The sequence below is a fragment of the Epinephelus fuscoguttatus genome, linkage group LG6, assembly GCF_011397635.1.
Source record: "Epinephelus fuscoguttatus linkage group LG6, E.fuscoguttatus.final_Chr_v1".
Lineage (NCBI taxonomy): Eukaryota > Metazoa > Chordata > Actinopteri > Perciformes > Serranidae > Epinephelus > Epinephelus fuscoguttatus.
This window is the reverse complement of record NC_064757.1, coordinates 20,863,652-20,885,396: the sequence shown is the minus strand read 5'-3', so window position 1 is coordinate 20,885,396 and position 21,745 is coordinate 20,863,652. Positions and strand designations below refer to the sequence as shown.

At 43.4% G+C, this 21,745-nt stretch overlaps 1 protein-coding gene across 1 annotated transcript in view; it reads left to right on the top strand.

The window, feature by feature from the left end:
* Positions 1–18,693, top strand: part of LOC125889953 (versican core protein-like) — a 63,946-nt gene extending 45,253 nt beyond the window's left edge. Inside the window, exons 8-14 of the mRNA XM_049578261.1 lie at positions 12,067–12,180; positions 12,755–12,868; positions 14,471–14,629; positions 14,853–14,935; positions 16,963–17,107; positions 17,237–17,419; positions 17,523–18,693. Of these exons, the coding sequence (XP_049434218.1) occupies positions 12,067–12,180; positions 12,755–12,868; positions 14,471–14,629; positions 14,853–14,935; positions 16,963–17,107; positions 17,237–17,419; positions 17,523–17,677 (953 nt within the window). The 3' untranslated portion in view covers positions 17,678–18,693. The remainder of the gene's footprint in view (positions 1–12,066; positions 12,181–12,754; positions 12,869–14,470; positions 14,630–14,852; positions 14,936–16,962; positions 17,108–17,236; positions 17,420–17,522) is intronic.
* The last annotated feature ends 3,052 nt before the right edge of the window (positions 18,694–21,745 follow it).

Here is a 21,745-nt window from a genome sequence, read left to right as displayed (position 1 = left end):
GCAACCACTGTCTCCTCAGTGCTAAGTACAGGGTCTCCATCATTTGCAGTATCAGGTGAAACTGAAACAAGTGATTTTTCAAAAACTGCTGTTACACCAGCTTCATCACTTTACAGTACTGAGAAACCAAGCTCAGTGTCACCTGAAACAAAAGAGACAGTAACCACAAGTCAGACTGACAAAGCATCAGTAACACCAGAGGCAAGTACAACTTTAGCAACAAGTGAGCAGACTGAGGTGTCCAGCAAAGATGCAACAGCTCCTACAGCTTCCTCGTTGTTTAGCACTGAGAAGCCAACAGTACCGCCAGTTGAGGAAGAAGACAGTACTGTCACAGATCAAACAGAGAGCTCCTCAGTGTTGTCCATTACTGATGAGACAGAGCAAAGTACCATTTTGACTCCAGTAGATGAAATTGGCTCTGGTGACCAAACCCCTGACACTCCTACCTCTTCAGTCACAGGTACATCCTCTCTCTTAAGTACTGAAGTACCAACAGCAATGTCACCTGGAATGACAGAAAGTCTTGAAACAGATAAGACAAAACTTCCATCAATTACAGGAGAACCATCAGTTTCTCCAATCTCTGTTGAGACACTGACAAGCTCAACAACAGTGTCTCCAAGTTTGGCCTCCATTATATCTGTTGCCACGGACACTGAGGATGATGTTACCAGCAGTAGGTCTACAATGGTGGAGTCCATTCTTTCCATCAGTGGAGCAACCTTGAGCCCTGAAACAGCATCATTCCTCATGACCACAGAAGGAGAGGGTTCTGGAGATGGCACTGAGGTTGCTGAAGAGTCACTCATCACAGCAACTACTGTCTCCTCAGTGCTAAGTACAGAGTCATCATCAGTGGCAGTATCAGGTGAAACTGAAACAAGTGATACTTCAAAAACAGCTGCTACTCCAGCTTCATCACTTTACAGTACTGAGAAACCAAGCTCAGTGTCACCTGAAACAAAAGAGACAGTAACCACAAGTCAGACTGACAAAGCATCAGTAACACCAGAGGCAAGTTCAACTTCAGGAACAACACATGAAGAGAGCACAGGTTCGGAGACTGAGGTGTCCAGCAAAGATGCAACAGCTGCTACAGCTTCCTCGTTGTTTAGCACTGAGAAGCCAACAGTACCGCCAGTTGAGGAAGAAGACAGTACTGTCACAGGTCTGAGAGAGAGCTCCTCAGTGTCGTCCATTACTGATGAGACAGAGCAAAGTACCATTTTGACTCCAGTAGATGAAATTGGCTCTGGTGACCAAACCCCTGACACTCCTACCTCTTCAGTCACAGGTACATCCTCTCTCTTCAGTACTGAAGCACCAACAGCAATGTCACCTGGAATGACAGAAAGTCTTGAAATAGACAGGACAAAACTTCCATCAATTACAGGAGAACCATCAGTTTCTTCAATCTCTGTTGAGACACTGAGAAGCTCAACAACAGTGTCTCCAAGTTTGGCCTCCATTATATCTGTTGTCACAGACACTGAGGATGATGTTACCAGCAGTAGGTCTACAATGGTGGAGTCCATTCCTTCCATCAGTGGAGCAACCTTGAGCCCTGAAACAGCATCATTCCTCATGACCATAGAAGGAGAGGGTTCTGGAGATGGCACTGAGGTGCTCGCTGAAGAGTCGCTCATCACAGCAACCACTGTTTCCTCAATATTGGGTACAGGGTCTCCATCATTTGCAGTATCAGGTGAAACTGAAACAAGTGATTCTTCAAAAACTGCTGTTACTCCAGCTTCATCACTTTACAGTACTGAGAAACCAAGCTCAGTGTCACCTGAAACAAAAGAGACAGTAACCACAAGTCAGACTGACAAAGCATCAGTAACACCAGAGGCAAGTTCAACTTTAGCAACAAGTGAGCAGACTGAGGTGTCCAGCAAAGATGCAACAGCTCCTACAGCTTCCTCATTGTTTAGCACTGAGAAGCCAACAGTACCGCCAGTTGAGGAAGAAGACAGTACTGTCACAGATCAAACAGAGAGGCCCTCAGTGTCGTCCATTACTGATGAGACAGAGCAAAGTACCATTTTGGCTCCAGTAGATGAAATTGGCTCTGGTGACCAAACCCCTGACACTCCTACCTCTTCAGTCACAGGTACATCCTCTCTCTTAAGTACTGAAGCACCAACAGCAATGTCACCTGGAATGACAGAAAGTCTTGAAACAGATAAGACAAAACTTCCATCAATTACAGGAGAACCATCAGTTTCTCCAATCTCTGCTGAGACACTGACAAGCTCAACAACAGTGTCTCCAAGTTTGGCCTCCATTATATCTGTTGCCACGGACACTGAGGATGATGTTACCAGAAGTAGGTCTACAATGGTGGAGTCCATTCCTTCCATCAGTGGAGCAACCTTGAGCCCTGAAACAGCATCATTCCTCATGACCACAGAAGGAGAGGGTTCTGGAGATGGCACTGAGGTGCTCGCTGAAGAGTCACTCATCACAGCAACTACTGTCTCCTCAGTGCTAAGTACAGAGTCATCATCAGTGGCAGTATCAGGTGAAACTGAAACAAGTGATACTTCAAAAACAGCTGTTACTCCAGCTTCATCACTTTACAGTACTGAGAAACCAAGCTCAGTGTCACCTGAAACAAAAGAGACAGTAACCACAAGTCAGACTGACAAAGCATCAGTAACACCAGAGGCAAGTTCAACTTCAGGAACAACACATGAAGAGAGCACAGGTTCGGAGACTGAGGTGTCCAGCAAAGATGCAACAGCTGCTACAGCTTCCTCGTTGTTTAGCACTGAGAAGCCAACAGTACCGCCAGTTGAGGAAGAAGACAGTACTGTCACAGGTCTGAGAGAGCTCCTCAGTGTCGTCCATTACTGATGAGACAGAGCAAAGTACCATTTTGACTCCAGTAGATGAAATTGGCTCTGGTGACCAAACCCCTGACACTCCTACCTCTTCAGTCACAGGTACATCCTCTCTCTTCAGTACTGAAGCACCAACAGCAATGTCACCTGGAATGACAGAAAGTCTTGAAATAGACAGGACAAAACTTCCATCAATTACAGGAGAACCATCAGTTTCTTCAATCTCTGTTGAGACACTGACGAAGCTCAACAACAGTGTCTCCAAGTTTGGCCTCCATTATATCTGTTGTCACAGACACTGAGGATGATGTTACCAGCAGTAGGTCTACAATGGTGGAGTCCATTCCTTCCATCAGTGGAGCAACCTTGAGCCCTGAAACAGCATCATTCCTCATTACCACAGAAGGAGAGGGTTCTGGAGATGGCACTGAGGTGCTCGCTGAAGAGTCACTCATCACAGCAACTACTGTCTCCTCAATGCTAAGTACAGAGTCACCATCAGTGGCAGTATCAGGTGAAACTGAAACAAGTGATACTTCAAAAACAGCTGCTACTCCAGCTTCATCACTTTACAGTACTGAGAAACCAAGCTCAGTGTCACCTGAAACAAAAGAGACAGTAACCACGAGTCAGACTGACAAAGCATCAGTAACACCAGAGGCAAGTTCAACTTTAGCAACAAGTGAGCAGACTGAGGTGTTCAGCAAAGATGCAACAGCTCCTACAGCTTCCTCGTTGTTTAGCACTGAGAAGCCAACAGTACCGCCAGTTGAGGAAGAAGACAGTACTGTCACAGATCAAACAGAGAGGTCCTCAGTGTCGTCCATTACTGATGAGACAGAGCAAAGTTCCATTTTGACTCCAGTAGATGAAATTGCTCTGGTGAACAAACCCCTGACACTCCTACCTCTTCAGTCACAGGTACATCCTCTTCAGTACTGAAGCACCAACAGCAATGTCACCTGGAATGACAGAAAGTCTTGAAACAGATAAGACAAAACTTCCATCAATTACAGGAGAACCATCAGTTTCTTCAATCTCTGTTGAGACACTGAGAAGCTCAACAACAGTGTCTCCAAGTTTGGCCTCCATTATATCTGTTGCCACGGACACTGAGGATGATGTTACCAGTAGTAGGTCTACAATGGTGGAGTCCATTCCTTCCATCAGTGGAGCAACCTTGAGTCCTGAAACAGCATCATTCCTCATTACCACAGAAGGAGAGGGTTCTGGAGATGGCACTGAGGTGCTCGCTGAAGAGTCACTCATCACAGCAACTACTGTCTCTTCAATGCTGAGTACAGCGTCACCATCAGTGGCAGTATCAGGTGAAACTGAAACAAGTGACACTTCAAAAACAGCTGTTACTCCAGCTTCATCACTTTACAGTACTGAGAAACCAAGCTCAGTGTCACCTGAAACAAAAGAGACAGTAACCACAAGTCAGACTGACAAAGCATCAGTAACACCAGAGGCAAGTTCAACTTTAGCAACAAGTGAGCAGACTGAGGTGTCTAGCAAAGATGCAACAGCTCCTACAGCTTCCTCGTTGTTTAGCACTGAGAAGCCAACAGTACCGCCAGTTGAGGAAGAAGACAGTACTGTCACAGGTCTGAGAGAGAGCTCCTCAGTGTCGTCCATTACTGATGAGACAGAGCAAAGTTCCATTTTGACTCCAGTAGATGAAATTGGCTCTGGTGACCAAACCCCTGATACTCCTACCTCTTCAGTCACAGGTACATCCTCTCTCTTCAGTACTGAAGCACCAACAGCAATGTCACCTGGAATGACAGAAAGTCTTGAAACAGATAAGACAAAAGTTCCATCGATTACAGGAGAACCATCAGTTTCTCCGATTTCTGTTGAGACACTGACAAGCTCAACAACAGTGTCTCCAAGTTTGGCCTCCATACTATCTGTTGCCACAGACACTGAGGATGATGTTACCAGCAGTAGGTCTACAATGGTGGAGTCCATTCCTTCCATCAGTGGAGCAACCTTGAGTCCTGACACAGCATCATTCCTCATGACCACAGAAGGAGAAGGTTCTGGAGATGGCACTGAGGCGCTCGCTGAAGAGTCACTCATCACAGAAACATCTGTCTCTTCAATACAGAGTACAGGGTCTCCATCAGTGGCAGTATCAGGTGAAACTGGAACAAGTGATACTTCAAAAGTGACTGTTACTCCAGCTCCATCACTTTACAGTACTGAGAAACCAAGCTCACTGTCACCTGAAACAAAAGAGACAGTAACCACAAGTCAGACTGACAAAGCATCAGAAACACCAGAGGCAAGTTCAACTTCAGCAACAAGTGAGCAGACTGAGGTGTCCAGCAAAGATGCAACAGCTCCTACAGCTTCCTCGTTGTTTAGCACTGAGAAGCCAACAGTACCGCCAGTTGAGGAAGAAGACAGTACTGTCACAGATCAAACAGAGAGGTCCTCAGTGTCGTCCATTACTGATGAGACAGAGCAAAGTTCCATTTTTACTCCAGTAGATGAAATTGGCTCTGGTGACCAGACCCCTGACACGCCTACCTCTTCAGTCACAGGAACATCCTCTCTCTTTGGTACTGAAGCACCAACAGCAATGTCACCTGGAATGACAGAAAGTCTTGAAACAGATAAGACAAAAGTTCCATCAATTACAGAAGAACCATCAGTTTCTCCGATTTCTGTTGAGACACTGACAAGCTCAACAACAGTGTCTCCAAGTTTGGCCTCCATTATATCTGTTGTCACAGACACTGAGGATGATGTTACCAGCAGTAGGTCTACAATGGTGGAGTCCATTCCTTCCATCAGTGGAGCAACCTTGAGCCCTGAAACAGCATCATTCCTCATGACCACAGAAGGAGAGGGTTCTGGAGATGGCACTGAGGTGCTCGCTGAAGAGTCACTCATCACAGCAACTACTGTTTCTTCAATGCTGAGTACAGAGTCACCATCAGTGGCAGTATCAGGTGAAACTGGAACAAGTGGTACTTCAAAAACCGCTGTTACTCCAGCTTCATCACTTTACAGTACTGAGAAACCAAGCTCAGTGTCACCTGAAACAAAAGACACAGTAACCACAAGTCAGACTGACAAAGCATCAGTAACACCAGAGGCAAGTTCAACTTTAGGAACAACACATGAAGAGATCTCAGGTGCGGAGACTGAGGTGTCCAGCAAAGATGCAACAGCTGCTACAGCTTCCTCGTTGTTTAGCACTGAGAAGCCAACAGTACCGCCAGTTGAGGAAGAAGACAGTATTGTCACAGATCAAACAGAGAGGTCTAAGCAACACTTTGTTGAACTAACAACCTTGGCAACAACCACATCAAGACCATCAATTACATCCACATTTGTTGAGGAGGACAGTTCAAGTTTTGGAGAATTTACAACAGTCACAACAAGTCCCTATACACTTGAAACATTTCAGCCCATGGCAATCCCCAGTGTCACTGTGTATGCCTCAAAGGAAACCTCCACTTTCATTGACATGGAGAGCTCTGGTGGCTCAACTGATGAGGATGATTTAGAATCAGGTCAAGAAGGATCTGCAGAGGTTTCCACTGAAACTACCACAAAACCCCAGGACGAATATACTGTGGCCACAGATGAGACTGAAACAGATGACACTGAGAGCACAACTGACATTTTAAGTGTTGCATCCTCAACTCACTCCAGTACACAGCTCAAAACGGAATTCATATCATCAACTCAATCACCACACATGACAAGCACTGACAGTTACATTACTGAGCAGGGCAGCGGGGTCTTCACAGATGACTCTACAGTCGAGGATGAGAGTTCAGGTGTTGACCTTTTTGACCAATCAACTATATTTTTACCAGTCACAAGTTCTCCCGTGATGTCCACTGCTGTCATTGAGAGGAGTTCAAGTGACAAAGAAGGTACACAAACACCTACTGGCACCACAGCTTCTTCTCTTCATAGTACTGAGAAGCCAACAGCAATGTCTCCTGAAATGCACACTTCAACAGTTCAGGGAAGCCCAGCTTATACGTTCTCTCAGTCGTCCTCTATTTCACCTGCAACTGTTTATAACACAGAGTCTCCCGCTTTCACATTGGATACATCTTCAGCTTTCTTGGATATTGAGGATAAAGAGAGTACAGCCTTTTCCCTGTTGAGCACAGAGATACCTAAAACAACAACAGCATCACATGAAACTGGACCATCTGATATTCCAAAATCAGCACCAAGTTCAGCCTTTACTTTGACCGAGGGAGAGAGTTCTGGTAACCTAACCACTGAGATGCTCAGCTCAAAGCCATCAGTGATGGATAGTGTCACGTTTGGAGAAGCAACAGGTGAAACTGAAACCTTTGTTTCAGTCACACCAACCTCTGATGAGCAGGTTTCCTCACAAGAGGATGAAATTACTCCAGGTACAGAAAGCCCCATCACTTCTGAAGCAACAGAACCTTCTGTTTCGATTATAGGGAAAGATGAAGTTACTGTATCTGAGCACATAAGTCAGTCCTCCTACACAACTATGTCCCCCTATACAGTTGGAACTTCAGTTAGTGAGCACCCCACAGTCACCACAGTAAGCTCTAGCAGTGAAGAGAAGCAAGATGCATTTATATCAATGTCCACCCCTATTCCCTCCATTATATATCATAGCATTACAGACCAACAGGTCATGATCATTACTCCCAGTAGCAGCCAAGCAAAGACTGACCTAACTGAACAAACACCTACCATGGTCCTGCATGTGTCTAAACCATCAACCACCACAAATATCATATTCACAGAGGATGCAAAAGATGAAGATGGGCTGTTCGCTGCAGTTACAGAAAGTATTGCTAAAGACAGCTCCACTCTTGAGCTTGTCACCAAAGATGATAATATCATTGATGCAGATACTATTTCCATAGTTCCCTCTTCTTCATTTTACCCAACCATCCAGACTGAGGAAGCTGGAGGTGTCACACCAGTAACAATGACACAAGCATTGGAGGTAACAGAAGAATCAGAGGGTTCAGGGGCTGACAATGCCTCCCTCTTTACTCCCATACCAGTAACTTTACATGCAACCTCAGCCACTGATTCATCAATAGCCTCAACATCTTCTGAACATTTACCATCCAGTTCAAAACCATCAACTGTCGAAGGTGCATCTACTATGAAGACATCCAGTGAAGAGATGGTCACATTCGCACCACAGGCCACCCCAGCTACTACTCTGTCCACAAAGTCAAGCTCTAAAGAAACATATGATTTAACCACACCACATACAGTTTTCACTGTTGAGACTCAAACCAAACCAGTTCCAGAGATGGTGGGGGTTGATTTTTCAGGCGAGGTCACTCCTGATAATGTCACTGAGTCTGTCACTGAGATTGACGCTTCCTCAACTTTGCCTTCTGAAACTTTATATGACACAACAGACACAAGCTCAGCCACTCCTGTGTCCAGTGAGGAGTACATGGTCAACACAGCTGACAAAGAAAAATCCATTGCCTCCTCACCCACAGCCATTACAGCCATAAGTCAAGTCACAACAGAAACCTTAAGATCCACCATTTCCACTGCTGTACCTTCAGCTGCTGTCACAGCACACACACCGGTGTCCACTGGAATTGGGACAGTAAAATCAACCAGTGAAGCATTTGATGATGAATATTCAGGTGATGATGACTCTGAAGAAGGCTCTGCAGAGACAACTTCGGGGTCCTCAATGGATGGTTGGACAGCATCTGAAAGACCAGCGAAACCTACAACTTCTTCACTGTTCAGCACTGAGAAACCAACTGTTGCCCCTGATACAGGACATACAGATGAGGGGATTTCAGGCGACCAAAGCCAAAGTATGTTTACTGAGGACATAATTACATCCGATAAGGCAGAGCACATCACACCTACCTCATCTGGAACTGCCACAGGAGAGTTTGCAAAGTCAACAACAAGTGCTTCCTCTTCTCTCTATAGCACAGTGAAACCGCCTGATACAGAAGGGACAGACATCACTGATACAGACACATCAAGTGATCAAACCTCTGGTATAATAACAACTCCAACAGTGAAGGCTGACCCAGTAACATTTTCAATTACCTCTCCTGAATCTGCCACTGGGGAGACTAAAGTTACAGTATCAAGTGCTGTTTCCAGTCTTTATAGCACAGAGAAGCCAACTGTCACATCATCTCTGGATGTTACTGGGAAGGATGGATCATATGATCACACTCATGTGACAGAGCCTGTGACACAGAGAGCTGGTCCTCTGCATAGCACAATGAAAACAGACCAAATGCTATCCACAACAACGTTATCTACTCCCGACAGCACTCATACATTTTCATTGGAAAGCAACACAGATGTTGCAGGTGAGGGGGGCTCTGGTGATGGGACCTCAGACACTTCACCTGCATCATCCAAGACAGTCACATCTGAGAGTGAAAAAACTGTAGCCACCCCAATATCTCCTCAGGTCAGTACAGAGAAACCCATTAAAATGACCCCTGAGGATGAAACTCAAACAAGTGAGATGACCACAGAGGTAGAGAAAGCATCATTGTCAGAAACGGTCTCAACCCCCACTGATGGTGCAACATCAACTCCAGCACATGAAGAGAGCACAAAGGACCACATAACTTCTATATCTCCAAAAGAATCAATTTCTACATTGGCAGTATCTTCTCTACAAAGCACTCCAAAGCCTGGTGTGATGGTTCAGTTTGTCACCACTTCTGTACCAGAACTAGATACAACACCATCTGAGGTGTCCTTCCAACAGGCCAGGTCTGAGATCACATTCACTCATCATCCTCACGTTGACATCTCCTCTGAAGAAACTGTGTTGGCCACAACCAGCCCAATGTTGCCAAGTGAGGAGTCAAGCCAGCGCTTGCAACCTAGTGATGTAACTCCCCAGACTGTTGCAACAACCACATCACTGGAAGATAAGACAGCTGAGGAACCAAGCCAAGCACCTGTAACCAAAGAAGTTTCAACTAATACTGAAGGTAGCACACAAGATAGTGAAATCCAGAAAACATCTACTGATTCTGTATTAACTTCCCATCCTACAGATGAAACAGTAGATTCTAAAGGGACAGAACCTGCTGGAGTTGAGTACACAACTCCAAAACTTGCAACTGACAGATCTGCAAAACCTGAAGAAGAAACTGCAGTTGTTGAGACTGCATCTTCTGCAGACTCAAGCTCAGTGGATACATCTGCAGAGAGTTCAAGTGAACAAACTCTAGAAGCAACTGTGTCTTCACTGGTCAGTGCTACGACTCCATTGGTGGCTTCCATTTCAGATGTTACCAATGGCGTGGTGTCTGAAGAGTCATCAACGTCACCCACCAAAATGGTGACAGGAGAGAGCGAACAGACTGCCACACCCCCTACTGCTGCTGAGAAATCAACTGCAGTGTTACTTGAGACAGACACTTCAACAGATAAAGACGGTTCCAGTTATGAAAAGACATCATCAGAGAGTGAGGAGATCCCTGTATCAACAGCAACAAGTATAATCATTGTAATAGAAGAAGATGGTTCAGGTGACAATACATCTAGAATCTCTGATTCTGACTCTGTCACTGCAGTCGTTTCATCCCTGCCCACTACTAAGTTGGATACTATCAGCAGCACTTTATCTTCTGAGCTGGCAAACACCCAAACAGTTAAACCTGAATCATCTACACATGAACAAATCTCAGATCATAAATCACCTGATGTCTTCACTGAAGCTCATGCAACACAATCCCCCTTCAGCACCGCAGAGTCACCAAAGACACCAACTTCCCTTGAATCAGGATCAACAGATTCTGAAAGCAGGGAGACACAAGATGCAGACCTAACAAGCACACATCAACCCACTGGTGCTACAAGTGCTGTAGAAATCTCTCCAAGCTCGGAGACTAAAGTAGTGGTCACCACAATGCCAGCTGAACACATTTCCCTTGAACCTACTTCAAATGTCCCGTCAGCATCAGTACCATCACAGCCTGATGTTATGGTCCAATATGTCACAACAGTTTCACCTATACAACATCTAATAACTCCCCAGGAGTCATTTGAACATGCCAGATCAGAGGTTGCACTAACACACCGCCCTCACGCTAATCTTTCTTCTCAGGATATATCACTGACAACAACTCGCCCTATGCTTACAAGTCATGAAGCAAGCCAGATTAGAGAATCAACGACTGTTGGCTCTTCTTCAGTGGCTGAAGCTGTATCTGCTTCAGTGGAAGATGGGACACTTGAACCCGCTGTTGATCAGGTTTCAAGTGGTTCAAGAACTGAACCATCTTCAGATACGGATGTACAAGTCACGCCTTCTATGAAGAATATATACGATGATAATTTGGATTATACAGCCCCAGATTATGATGACAAAAACCCCAGTTTTGTTGAATCCGATCCACTAAACCCCAGACTTGAAACACCAAAAGAAGCAGTGTTCATTACTACAACACCTGTTGTTTCTCAAACATCTGAGAGACAGCCTGTTTACTCAGTGAGCAGCACTGAAGGTAGCTCAGAAGAAAAGACAACCAAACCACCTGCACTATCAGCAGCAGCTATCACTGTCTTGCCTTCTGCTGCAGCTCCAGTCGTTGCACCATCCTCCTCTAGTTCGGAGAGTGGTTCAGAGAGTAGTTCAGAAAGCAGCAGCAGCTCAGAAGAAGGCATGTCCACAGAAAGCTCTGAGAGTATGTCTAATGAGGTGAATACGACAAAGAAACCAAAGAGCTGTTTGGAGGAACAGTCACTGTCCCCAGATGAAATTCAGACTGTATTTAAGGTAGATGCTACCACAGCTTCAAAGATGGAGTCTGCTAGTGTTGATAGCACCTCTGGGAAAGAGGAAGTTGTGGGCAAAATTGAGGAAGACGTCTCTCCTCACACTGAATTACCCGGCAGGACTCACACAGAGTTCACAACAACACCAGCTCAAGCGCAAAGCCTGCCAGTTTTTGTTACACCTGTGGCCACCACTCCATCATCTTTTTCTGAAGAGGATGGCAAACCACACAGTGACATACCACTCAATAACGGAGAGACACCACAAAGAGAGGAGGAAACAACTGCAAAAGCTGACACAGGACTTGATTTGGGGCACACTGTCATTGGCGAGACTGTTGAAATTTTAGGTACGTTTCTTCAAATGGCTTTCACTGGAATACAACAAAATGTGTAAGCTCTGAATAAATTTCCTTTTATCCTTTCCTTTTTTATCTCTTAACAGGAATTTACTCGTGCACAGAAAATATCTGTCTGAATGGAGGATCTTGCTACAGGACTGGAAGCATCTACGCATGTACCTGTGCTCCAGGTTACAGTGGTCATCGCTGCCAAACAGGTAGAACATATCAAGAATATCTCTCACATATCTCATTGCCTTAAAGGAGCTCTTCACCCCCAAAATATATGTATGTCAATTGGTCACCCCATGTTACGTTGAATTTGTTAAGACAACTTTGTTTTCTCACATGCCTCTGGTGAACAGAAGAATCCAAAGCGGAGAAAATTTTTGATAAAATGAAGTCATAGGGGTCCCAGTTTAACAACAACAAAACTATATCAAAAGATCAATTTACAAACTACCACACAACTCCTGCAGTATAATCCAAGTCTCATTTATCCAGTTGTTTTCACAGTACTAAACAAAAAATACAGCCCTTTCCGAAGGGAACTGAACTTCATCATATTTTTTCTCCATTTTTGGATTCTTGCTAGAAGAACAAAGTTTTATTCATGAATTCAACGTAAAATGGGATGACTAATTGATATAGAAATGCTCATTTGGGGGTTGAATTATTCCTTTAACTTTCACCCAGGAAGCATCAAATTAATCGTAATATTGGTTTTAATGTCATAGTGACTCTGAGTTGTTTCGGTTGTCTCGTTATTCATTATGACCATTTCTTACATAGACATTGATGAGTGCCAGTCAAACCCCTGTCGCAACGGAGGTACATGTGTTGATGGGCTGGCTTCCTTCACATGTGTGTGCCTCCCAAGCTACTCTGGGCTGTATTGTGAGGAGGGTAAGTTTGTGGTTAATTTTATAGATTCTCTCCTTAACTTCTTTCTAAGTATTCTGTTTCAGATTAACAAAAAGTTTTCATTTCATTAGTGTTGTAAGTAGTTCCAACTATCCATCTAAACTGTCTGGACTCAGCTTAAACTATCGTTAAAAGGCATGTTAGAATAAACAATCTCATATGCAAGTCTTACATTTGGTAATGTGTTTAGACAGTCATCACAATCACTCACCTGAGTCCCTGGGAAATTATCGAAAAAATAGACTATGAGTCATCTGAATTTCATCCAGACTACAGAATTATAATTAAGAAGTATTGTTTTAGGTTTCTCAAGGGCATTATCTGAGTCATAAACGCCATATTTATCTTATCATGATAATCACTTTTTAACAGTCTGTTTTTATATTGCCTGAAGGTTGAGCTGTAGTTTCCACAAGCTTCAGATGCACAGACAGTTGACACATTTTCAGTGTACCCTATTGCAGACATTCATTTCTCAGTGCGAAGTCAGATGCGGTGCACACTGCACTGCAGGTATGCTAGACTGCTAGACATCAAGTGACTTCTTGATATGTCTGCCTTGGGAAGGCAATTACTAGACATTGACGTTCTGTGGTACTCTCTATGTAACCACGCTTATCTATCAAGGCATTCGTGAAAAATAGATACATTTATTCTCAGGTTTTAGTTTCCCAGTTGCGCCCCACTTTCATCCCAAGTGCGTTGCACCCAGGGCATCATCTGCCTTGGCTGATTTCTCTCAACCAGAGTCTACACCCTAAATTTTGTCGTGATCGCTCATCAGTGAATCACACCCTTTCACTGTCCTCAGACACAGCTGCTGTCTTGGAAACTTTTGGCAGGAGAAAGAGTAACTTAAAGAGGAACAACCCAGAGAACGGTTCTGCCTCTGTTTTTGTCTGTTAATGTTTGGAAGCAGGATTGAGGAGGGGAAGGAGGAAAAGACTGTAGACTGAGTTACTGCAGTGTATGTTGGGACACATACCATCAGTAGGGTCAAGAGGAGGGTGATATCAAGGTGTGACAGAGAAAACCTTCAAACTATGGAACAGTAATAACAAAATCAACACCCATTTTAATACATCATCTTAGCCCAAACACATTTTAACTCTCATCGCCTCTCGACTCCCTGTGCATGAATGACCTATTTGCCACTGCACAGCTCGTGCTCTGTTAATTTGCTTGACTATAATTTGGAATCTTAATTTACTGATTGGGCTTAGCATGTATTAATACCTGTGAAGTATTCTGAGAAGAGTCTGCTTTAGCATGATAATCACACCTCTTAGTAGAAATTGGCACTTAATTGGATTCCTGCTTGTTTTGGTCTCATGCTGATAACAGAGACTTTAGGAACTAAGTCATCACATTGTTCCTCTTTCATCATGATAAGAGACAGTAGTCAGAGATAATAGCAGGCCTGAAGGGTTAGTAAACTCTGGTGTTAAGAGAACACTAAATGTCATGAATATTGAGGTGCTGGGGTTAATATTGGATGGAAGTTGATGCATTTAATCCTTGTCAATCTGTTGTAAAACTGTTTTTCCTGTATTCCTCATTCCCTCTTGCTTTCTCTCCCATCAGATACAGAAACATGTGACTATGGCTGGCACAAGTTTCAGGGCCACTGCTACAAGTACTTCCCCCACAGAAGAAACTGGGACAATGCAGAGAGAGAGTGTCGCATGCACGGGGCTCATCTTTCCAGCATCATCTCCCACGAGGAGCAACAGTTTGTCAACCGTAAGTTAAACAACGTAATAGTAGACAATCAATATGCACAGGAACCTATTCAAGTCGTACTGTATGAAACCTACATGAGTATAAAAACAGTGTTAACAGCACTGAAAATGTCTTTGCTATCTCTGTCTTCCTCTTGAACTTTCCGTAACTGACCATTCCTAAAAAGGACATATGGCAACAGAGAAACATAATCTGCTGTGTTTCACTCTACCCTGTATGGCAGGTCTTGGACAGGACTACCAGTGGATTGGCTTGAATGATAAGATGTTTGACAGTGACTTCCGCTGGACTGACGGCAGCCCTGTGGTAAGATAGGTTGCTTTCTCACATATTTTTGTCTCAACAAACGTGGCACAGACGCAGTGTAAATATTTGGAAAAGTTGCCGATGACAGATACAGTCATCTAGGGAGAGTCGGCCTTTTCAGAGGCTGTGATGACTTTCTCATGACGTACTATTCTCCGTTTCATATCGCTACACCCTGGTGGGCGAGTGCTCTGGCCATAAATCTGATGTAGCATGTACTTTAAGGCACCACCTTTTACTCAGTGTGAATCCAGCGCAAGAAAAACCAATAGCTGCAACAATGCAAGAACATGACAATCTGATGTGAAAGAGTATGTAAGGAGGGAAATGCACACAAGTGGGAGCGTGTTTGGTGTTGTGGTTGTAGCTGCTGAGGATCCCCCTCACTAGACAGGAAAGTGGCTAATTACTGTGTGCATTGCTATGTGTCGTATAGATTGATGCCCTCACTTCAAAGATAATCATCCAGGACCAGAGGTAGGGGAAGCATACTGGTGGCCTGGGGGTAAAAAAAAAAAAAAAGCCTATGGAGACCCTTGCTCAGCTGGGAGATAGAGGGGTGATGAGGGTGTCAGTGACATTGTGTAGAGGGGAGTTTGGCAGGCGCAGACAGGTATGGTCCCTCTTCAACCCCCGCACGCATCAGAAGGTCCGGCCAGCAGGCAGCCACCTGGGGGAAGGGCCACCAGTCTGGCAGACACACAGATGGACAGCACCTGTGCTCAGCTGCAGAAAGAGAAACATACTGGGTAGAGGCAGCCCAGGAGGTCTGGGTGGGTGGTCACCTCCAATGGGTTTACTTATAATACATAGGACTACTGTTAAATAACTGTGATGTATTTATATTTGGAAACATTTTAAGAAAATTGATTAATATCTGACACTAAAACACCCAAGCTGGCATATCTTTAATTGTGGGTGTGTGGGTGTTCAAAGTTTGTTTGATTATTTTGAGGAGGATGCAGGCCTGCTGTGCAGTTGACGGGTCACACATTTGTTAACTTGAAGTGAGCTGAGCAGGAAGTCCGTGTGTGTTTTTTAACCATAATGACAGAGCAGCAGAGCCTCAGGGCACGATCGGAGGAGTGGGGGGTTCACAGCTTTGAAGAAGCTGTTTGAACCTAGAATGCGCTGAAAGACTGCAGGTAGCATCAACTCCTGTTCGAATGCCCCACAGCGCTCCAGCTGTGTCTATACTGTAATGATGTGTAAATATACTGTACATCTGTGTTTGTGTTGATTTTTGTGCGTGCAGAATCACACATGTACAGTACTGCTCGGCATGCAGACTGTATGATGTAATGACATAACAGTTATAGTTTTCCATAATGATGCAGCCCCCTGGTCCAGTGCCTGTAGCATTTACCGGATAGCGATCATGTCTTGCACATGAAGTGACACATTAGTGTATTGTTGCTCATTGTCTTTTAGAAACACAACTGTGGCTGCTCATTCTGCAGCTTAGTGTGAGATTGGTTGAACATGCTTTACAAGCCCGCTTTAAAACATGTGCTGTTTTCAGTACCTTGTGTTAGTGATACAGACCCTGCAAGTGTCCTTAAAGAACTGAGCAATGATGAGGTCACTAGGTTGCTGAGTTTAAGTTGGCTAGTAGAAACACACTCTTGCTCCCTCTTGTGGCCACTAATTAAAATCACAGTGATGGGAAACTGCGGCCAAAAACAGCACTGGATCTCTATTTTTGGGATCACCTCTGTGGAAGGAGATAGATGCTAGTGAAAAATCATTTGCTGGTTTGGCAGCCTTTACAACACTGATGTCATCAGCGTGATGTCATGCACTATATCAGGGAAGCTAAATATACATAACAGATAAATGCTGCTCCTAAAATAGGTTATAATAACAAATAAAACACTAAAATCATAGCATCTATATCTGTCTTAGGGTTCAAATCGCTGTGTTTTTTTTGTGACATGTATATTAAGATACATCTACACTCAAAGAAGGTTCTCTAAACGACAAAGTCATTAAGACGTCTCACTCTTTATGCTCTGCTTTTCTTTCAGCAATATGAAAACTGGAGGCCCAACCAGCCTGACAGCTTCTTCACTTCCGGCGAGGATTGTGTCGTGATGATATGGCATGAGGACGGCCAGTGGAATGATGTTCCTTGTAACTACCACCTCACCTACACATGTAAAAAAGGCACAGGTAAAAAGACTGCATGAATCATCTCTTACTTTACTGAATGCATGGTTAGAGAGGAAAAAAATGCTTCTGTCTGTCTTCTGTTACTGTAAAATTCCTCACTCTAAAGTCTTCTTCGCTTCTGCTTCCCAGTGGCCTGTAACCAGCCCCCTCTGGTGGAGAATGCCCGTACTTTTGGCAAGAAACGTGAGAGGTATGAGATCAACTCGCTGGTGAGGTACCAGTGCCGAACCGGCTTTATTCAAAGGCACCTCCCAACTATCCGTTGTCGTGGGGATGGACATTGGGATAGCCCTAAAATCACCTGCATGAACCGTAAGTACTAAAAGTATTGCTCTCAACAGACTGTTCTGGGTGCACAGGCCTTTGACAAACACTGTCATTGATTTAGAGCTAACACATGGTTTTGTTTTAACAGCATCGAGCTACCAGAGGACCTTCTTCAGAAGACATCAACACAACAGTCTCTACAGTATTCACAACTTCAAACCAAGGCCGGATGAGGCCTTACACTTTCACCATCCGCTCTACCGGGGAAAAAGAGACAGGACTGATCGTAAGCGGCAGAGATAGTAAAATGCCATGTGACATGGCACAGCTTCCCCGAGATGAGAACACATGGCTGATGCTTGTGTGGAAAGAGGAGAAGGATTCCCCAAGGAAAGCACGAGAGACAACTCATCAAAGAAACCAAGAGGATAACCTGCAGTTTTCTTGCATTTTGGATGATGATGATGGAATTTTATGAAGTGCCTTTTAAATATATGTTGAGACATGACTTTCCTTATCAAGGGGCACTGTTTTATAACAATGCAAACGCGGATACAAAAAACTTTCAGCTGGCTACTGGAAGAGCAAAAAGTACACTCTTTGTTCTTTTAACTGCGGGAGTTTGTTCTGTGTCCTTAGCTTATCAAATAATACACTCACGCCTGTTGTCTAATACCTTTATACACCAACTGTGCTATTTAAAATCACCGTAAGTGTTCCTTATTCATAGAAAAAAGAAAGGTGTTGTGAAATCATAGCGCTTATGTTGTGTAAAGGAATCCATTATGTTGTCGTGCTGTTTTAAGCTGGACTTCATTTTAATGAGCATGCGTGCATATGCATATATACTGAAGTCCTCAAATGTTTAAGTGTGTTTATTCTATGTCAAGAAATGATCAGTACACAATTGGAGGCACTGGTGGCAATAATTAACCATACAAAGGACTTATAGTTGAATATTGTATCACATTCTTTCAGAACTGTAAACCTTTGTTTAAGAAAAACAAATCTTTCTCCAGTGTTCAAACCTAATCAGCAGGGTTTCTAAGCTTTGCTCGTGGTTGCTATTTTGATTTTGGATTAACAAGACACCCATGTCTGGGGGAATTTCACCAAATTGCTCAATTGACTGCTGGAGAGCTTCTTTGTAGCAGCAGCTTTCAAAGTACCAAATTACCACCTTTCATTAACTCCAGCCGTCAATGCGTGTCATCGATGTCTTGTCAAGATAGATGTTTATGAATAGATTTCTATACAGAGAATTTTTAAAAACATATTGATATTTCTTTTGTGTGATTTTTTTTTTTTTTTTTTTTTTTGCAATTTAAAATGAGAGGTTGCTCTCTGAGTACTTACCGACAAAGCCTTTATCCACTGATGGAAATCGATGCCCATCAACTATGTTCAAATGAAAGAAGGGAGGTGTGGCTCAAGTAGCCTGTATTTTCTGCTAATGTGTGTTCAGCGCATAACTTACAATTAGACGCTACAGCATGTTTATGAAAAACGCAATGCTGTTTATTATTACACGCCAAAGAGTCTCGCTGTCATCTGTCGCTGTTGTGCTGTAGCTTGTGACGGTTTAATGCTTTTCTTCTGGACTCTTAACTTTTCTGTTATTGTGGTCGACTGAAATCAGACTTTGAGGGAATGTATTTTGTGAAACACTCAAAAAGACTTGAACATAACGGCTGTTTAGGCACAGACGCGTATAATTTATTTTCAAGCTGCTCTTGATCTCCTTACTTGTTCTGTACTCACAGGTAAAATATGATGCTGTCACCTGTCCCAGCAGTGCTCTTCATATATTTTTATTGTATGTGCAACAGGAGACCAGCCACAATCACAGACTGTCTAAATGGAATGCATTGAAGATGAAAAGTTACTTAACAGTACAATGGATTTATTCCTTTTTATTTTATTTTATTTTTACATCTTTAATGCCAACAGTGGACCAAAGAATATGGAGGGCCCCATCGGCTGCAATAATGTTCTGTAACATTAACAAATATTTGTACATGTGGATGGTTGTGTGTCTCTGGCATTTTTTTTAATGGAAAAATGTTGGGAAAGTTTGTATTGTCTGTCTGTGAATGTCTGTGTGTGTGTCTTAATGTGCATATAATATCATTTTATATTTATAACTGTTTTTTTGTTTGTTATTTTGTTGTTGTTTTTTACAATGTGAATGTCTGGGATGTTTGTGAATTTTTTTAAGAGATCAAATTGTTTTGTTTTCCTGCTTTAAATCACCAAAGAAATAAAATAAATGTATGGATATTATATACTAATAACATTTAATTTGGACTTCTTAAGGCAATACATTGGGAACAGTGTGTGGCGTTTGAGTGCTGTGCATGTTCTCCTCGCGTTTGTATAGCTTTTCTCCAGATGTTGGGGTTTCCTGTTCCTGTTTCCTACAGTCTAATTGTCCACATGTTTCTCTTTCTGTTCTGAAGCATAGAGAAGCTGCCGTTTAGTCTATCTAGTTCCAGTCTTAAAATAGGCAAAAAAGTTGAATGAATGAAAATGTCTGGACCTCCTACACTGAGGTAAATTTTGCATGGAGAAAGTAGTGCTGTGGTTTCACCAGCAGGTAGTGCTGTCAGACTAAGCCATAAACCTGAGCTTTTGTCTGCCTGACACCACAGAAACGGTAGATGTTTCATTTTCTTCCATAAAGCACCCTGACAGCTCGTGGAAACTCTAAACACAATGTGAGGAATTTACACTAAATTCTTTGAGCCCCAATCACTCTCTGTAACACATCATGCCAACGTCCCATTTTCAAAGTATTGCAGTGTCTTGCACATACATCAAACACTTTTGAAAAACCCATCAGACATGCTCCACCAGCCTCATGGTAGACAGACGGTACATTCAGGGGGAACAGATAGGAAGTGGCAATGTGAATTACAGCAAACATATGGAGTAAGAAGTGGATTAGGGAAAAGTGAATGCTTATGCTGAAATGGCTGATGCTGCAGAACTGCGGACCCGCATAAGTACACCACACTACAGTTTTTTTTAGTCGATAGCATGGCTGTAGGTGGCTCCTCTTGAATGTCAAATACTTCTTATGCCTACATGGCAGTGCATAAGGGAAGCAGATGAATTCCCATGGTGTGAAAACAGAAGCTTTTCGAGTACATTACAATGCACCACTATTCCCACAGCAGCGCCTCCTTATACAGCAGTGACTCCAAGTTGACATTGACACTGCCTAATAGCACAAAGCACCATTACCAGAGTAATAACATCGAGTTGGTCGATGTAATCTTTGTGTAAGTTTGGTTTGCTGCGGTTTTCACTGTGACTGCCCACTCTGTCATTAGAGCAGACATGACTTGTGATTAAAGGCTGCTCCTTGGTGCCCCACGGAAGAGTAAAACCTATATTCTTTCCTCATGAAATGCAGATGTCTCATGGGTGATCAGTGGAAAAACCTGGCCCTCTCAGCCCACTTCGCTCTGGGATTTAACAGGATTTCTTGGTTTGTTTTGGAAAGGAAACCCACCCCAGCTCCCCCCCAATTCCCTCAGACTCCGTCTCATCTGATGCAGTGTCTATCATTCACTCATTACTCTGCTATTTTCTTGTCACATGTTACTCGGTCTGGGTACCTGTGATTGACAAGCGTTTGGGATGTAGCATTATCGGACGTGCTGAAAGTCAGCCCAACATTTGATTGGTTGAAAACCACAGAAGGAACCAAATGAAATGTTTCAGCATTATACTGCAAAATAAGACATTTCACAAGGGCAATTGCTCATCAATTTAACTGTCTGCTTCCAGCACAAACAAACCCAGAAACAAAGAAGAGCTCAGTCTGTGCCGTGAGTGTGAAGAAGCAAATGCTGTGTGTGAAAGTATAGTTTACACCACTGATTTTGCTCGAGAATTCAACATCATTATTGAGCTTTTCTTCTATGCTGGAAAAAGTCTTTTGTCGCTATCTGCTGCAGCGTCGACAGAACAAAAAGCTTTTCTCAATGAACTTTTCACCATCACATACATTTGTCTGGCATTTCACTGCTGAATCAACCTAAATCTGACCCCATTCCCATGCATTCCCACAAGCACTCTTAAGCACTGTGCTACTGTTCCCTTTGTCTAACTTAGTGGTGGGCTGGCAGCCTGGCACTGAGTAAAAAAATGCCTAAGAATAAATAAATGTGAGGAGAGTCTAATCTTAAATCCTCTCAACGACGTGGGTTCATGCCAGATACATGGCCCCTAATTTGGCATCCTAAACAATGCCGTTTAAATCTCTGCTTAAACCTCTTTTTATTCACATAATACATGTTGATCTGGGTCCAGCAGAAATAAACAAAAAAAAGTTCCCCGTTGAAAAAGGGACAGTCTCAGAAA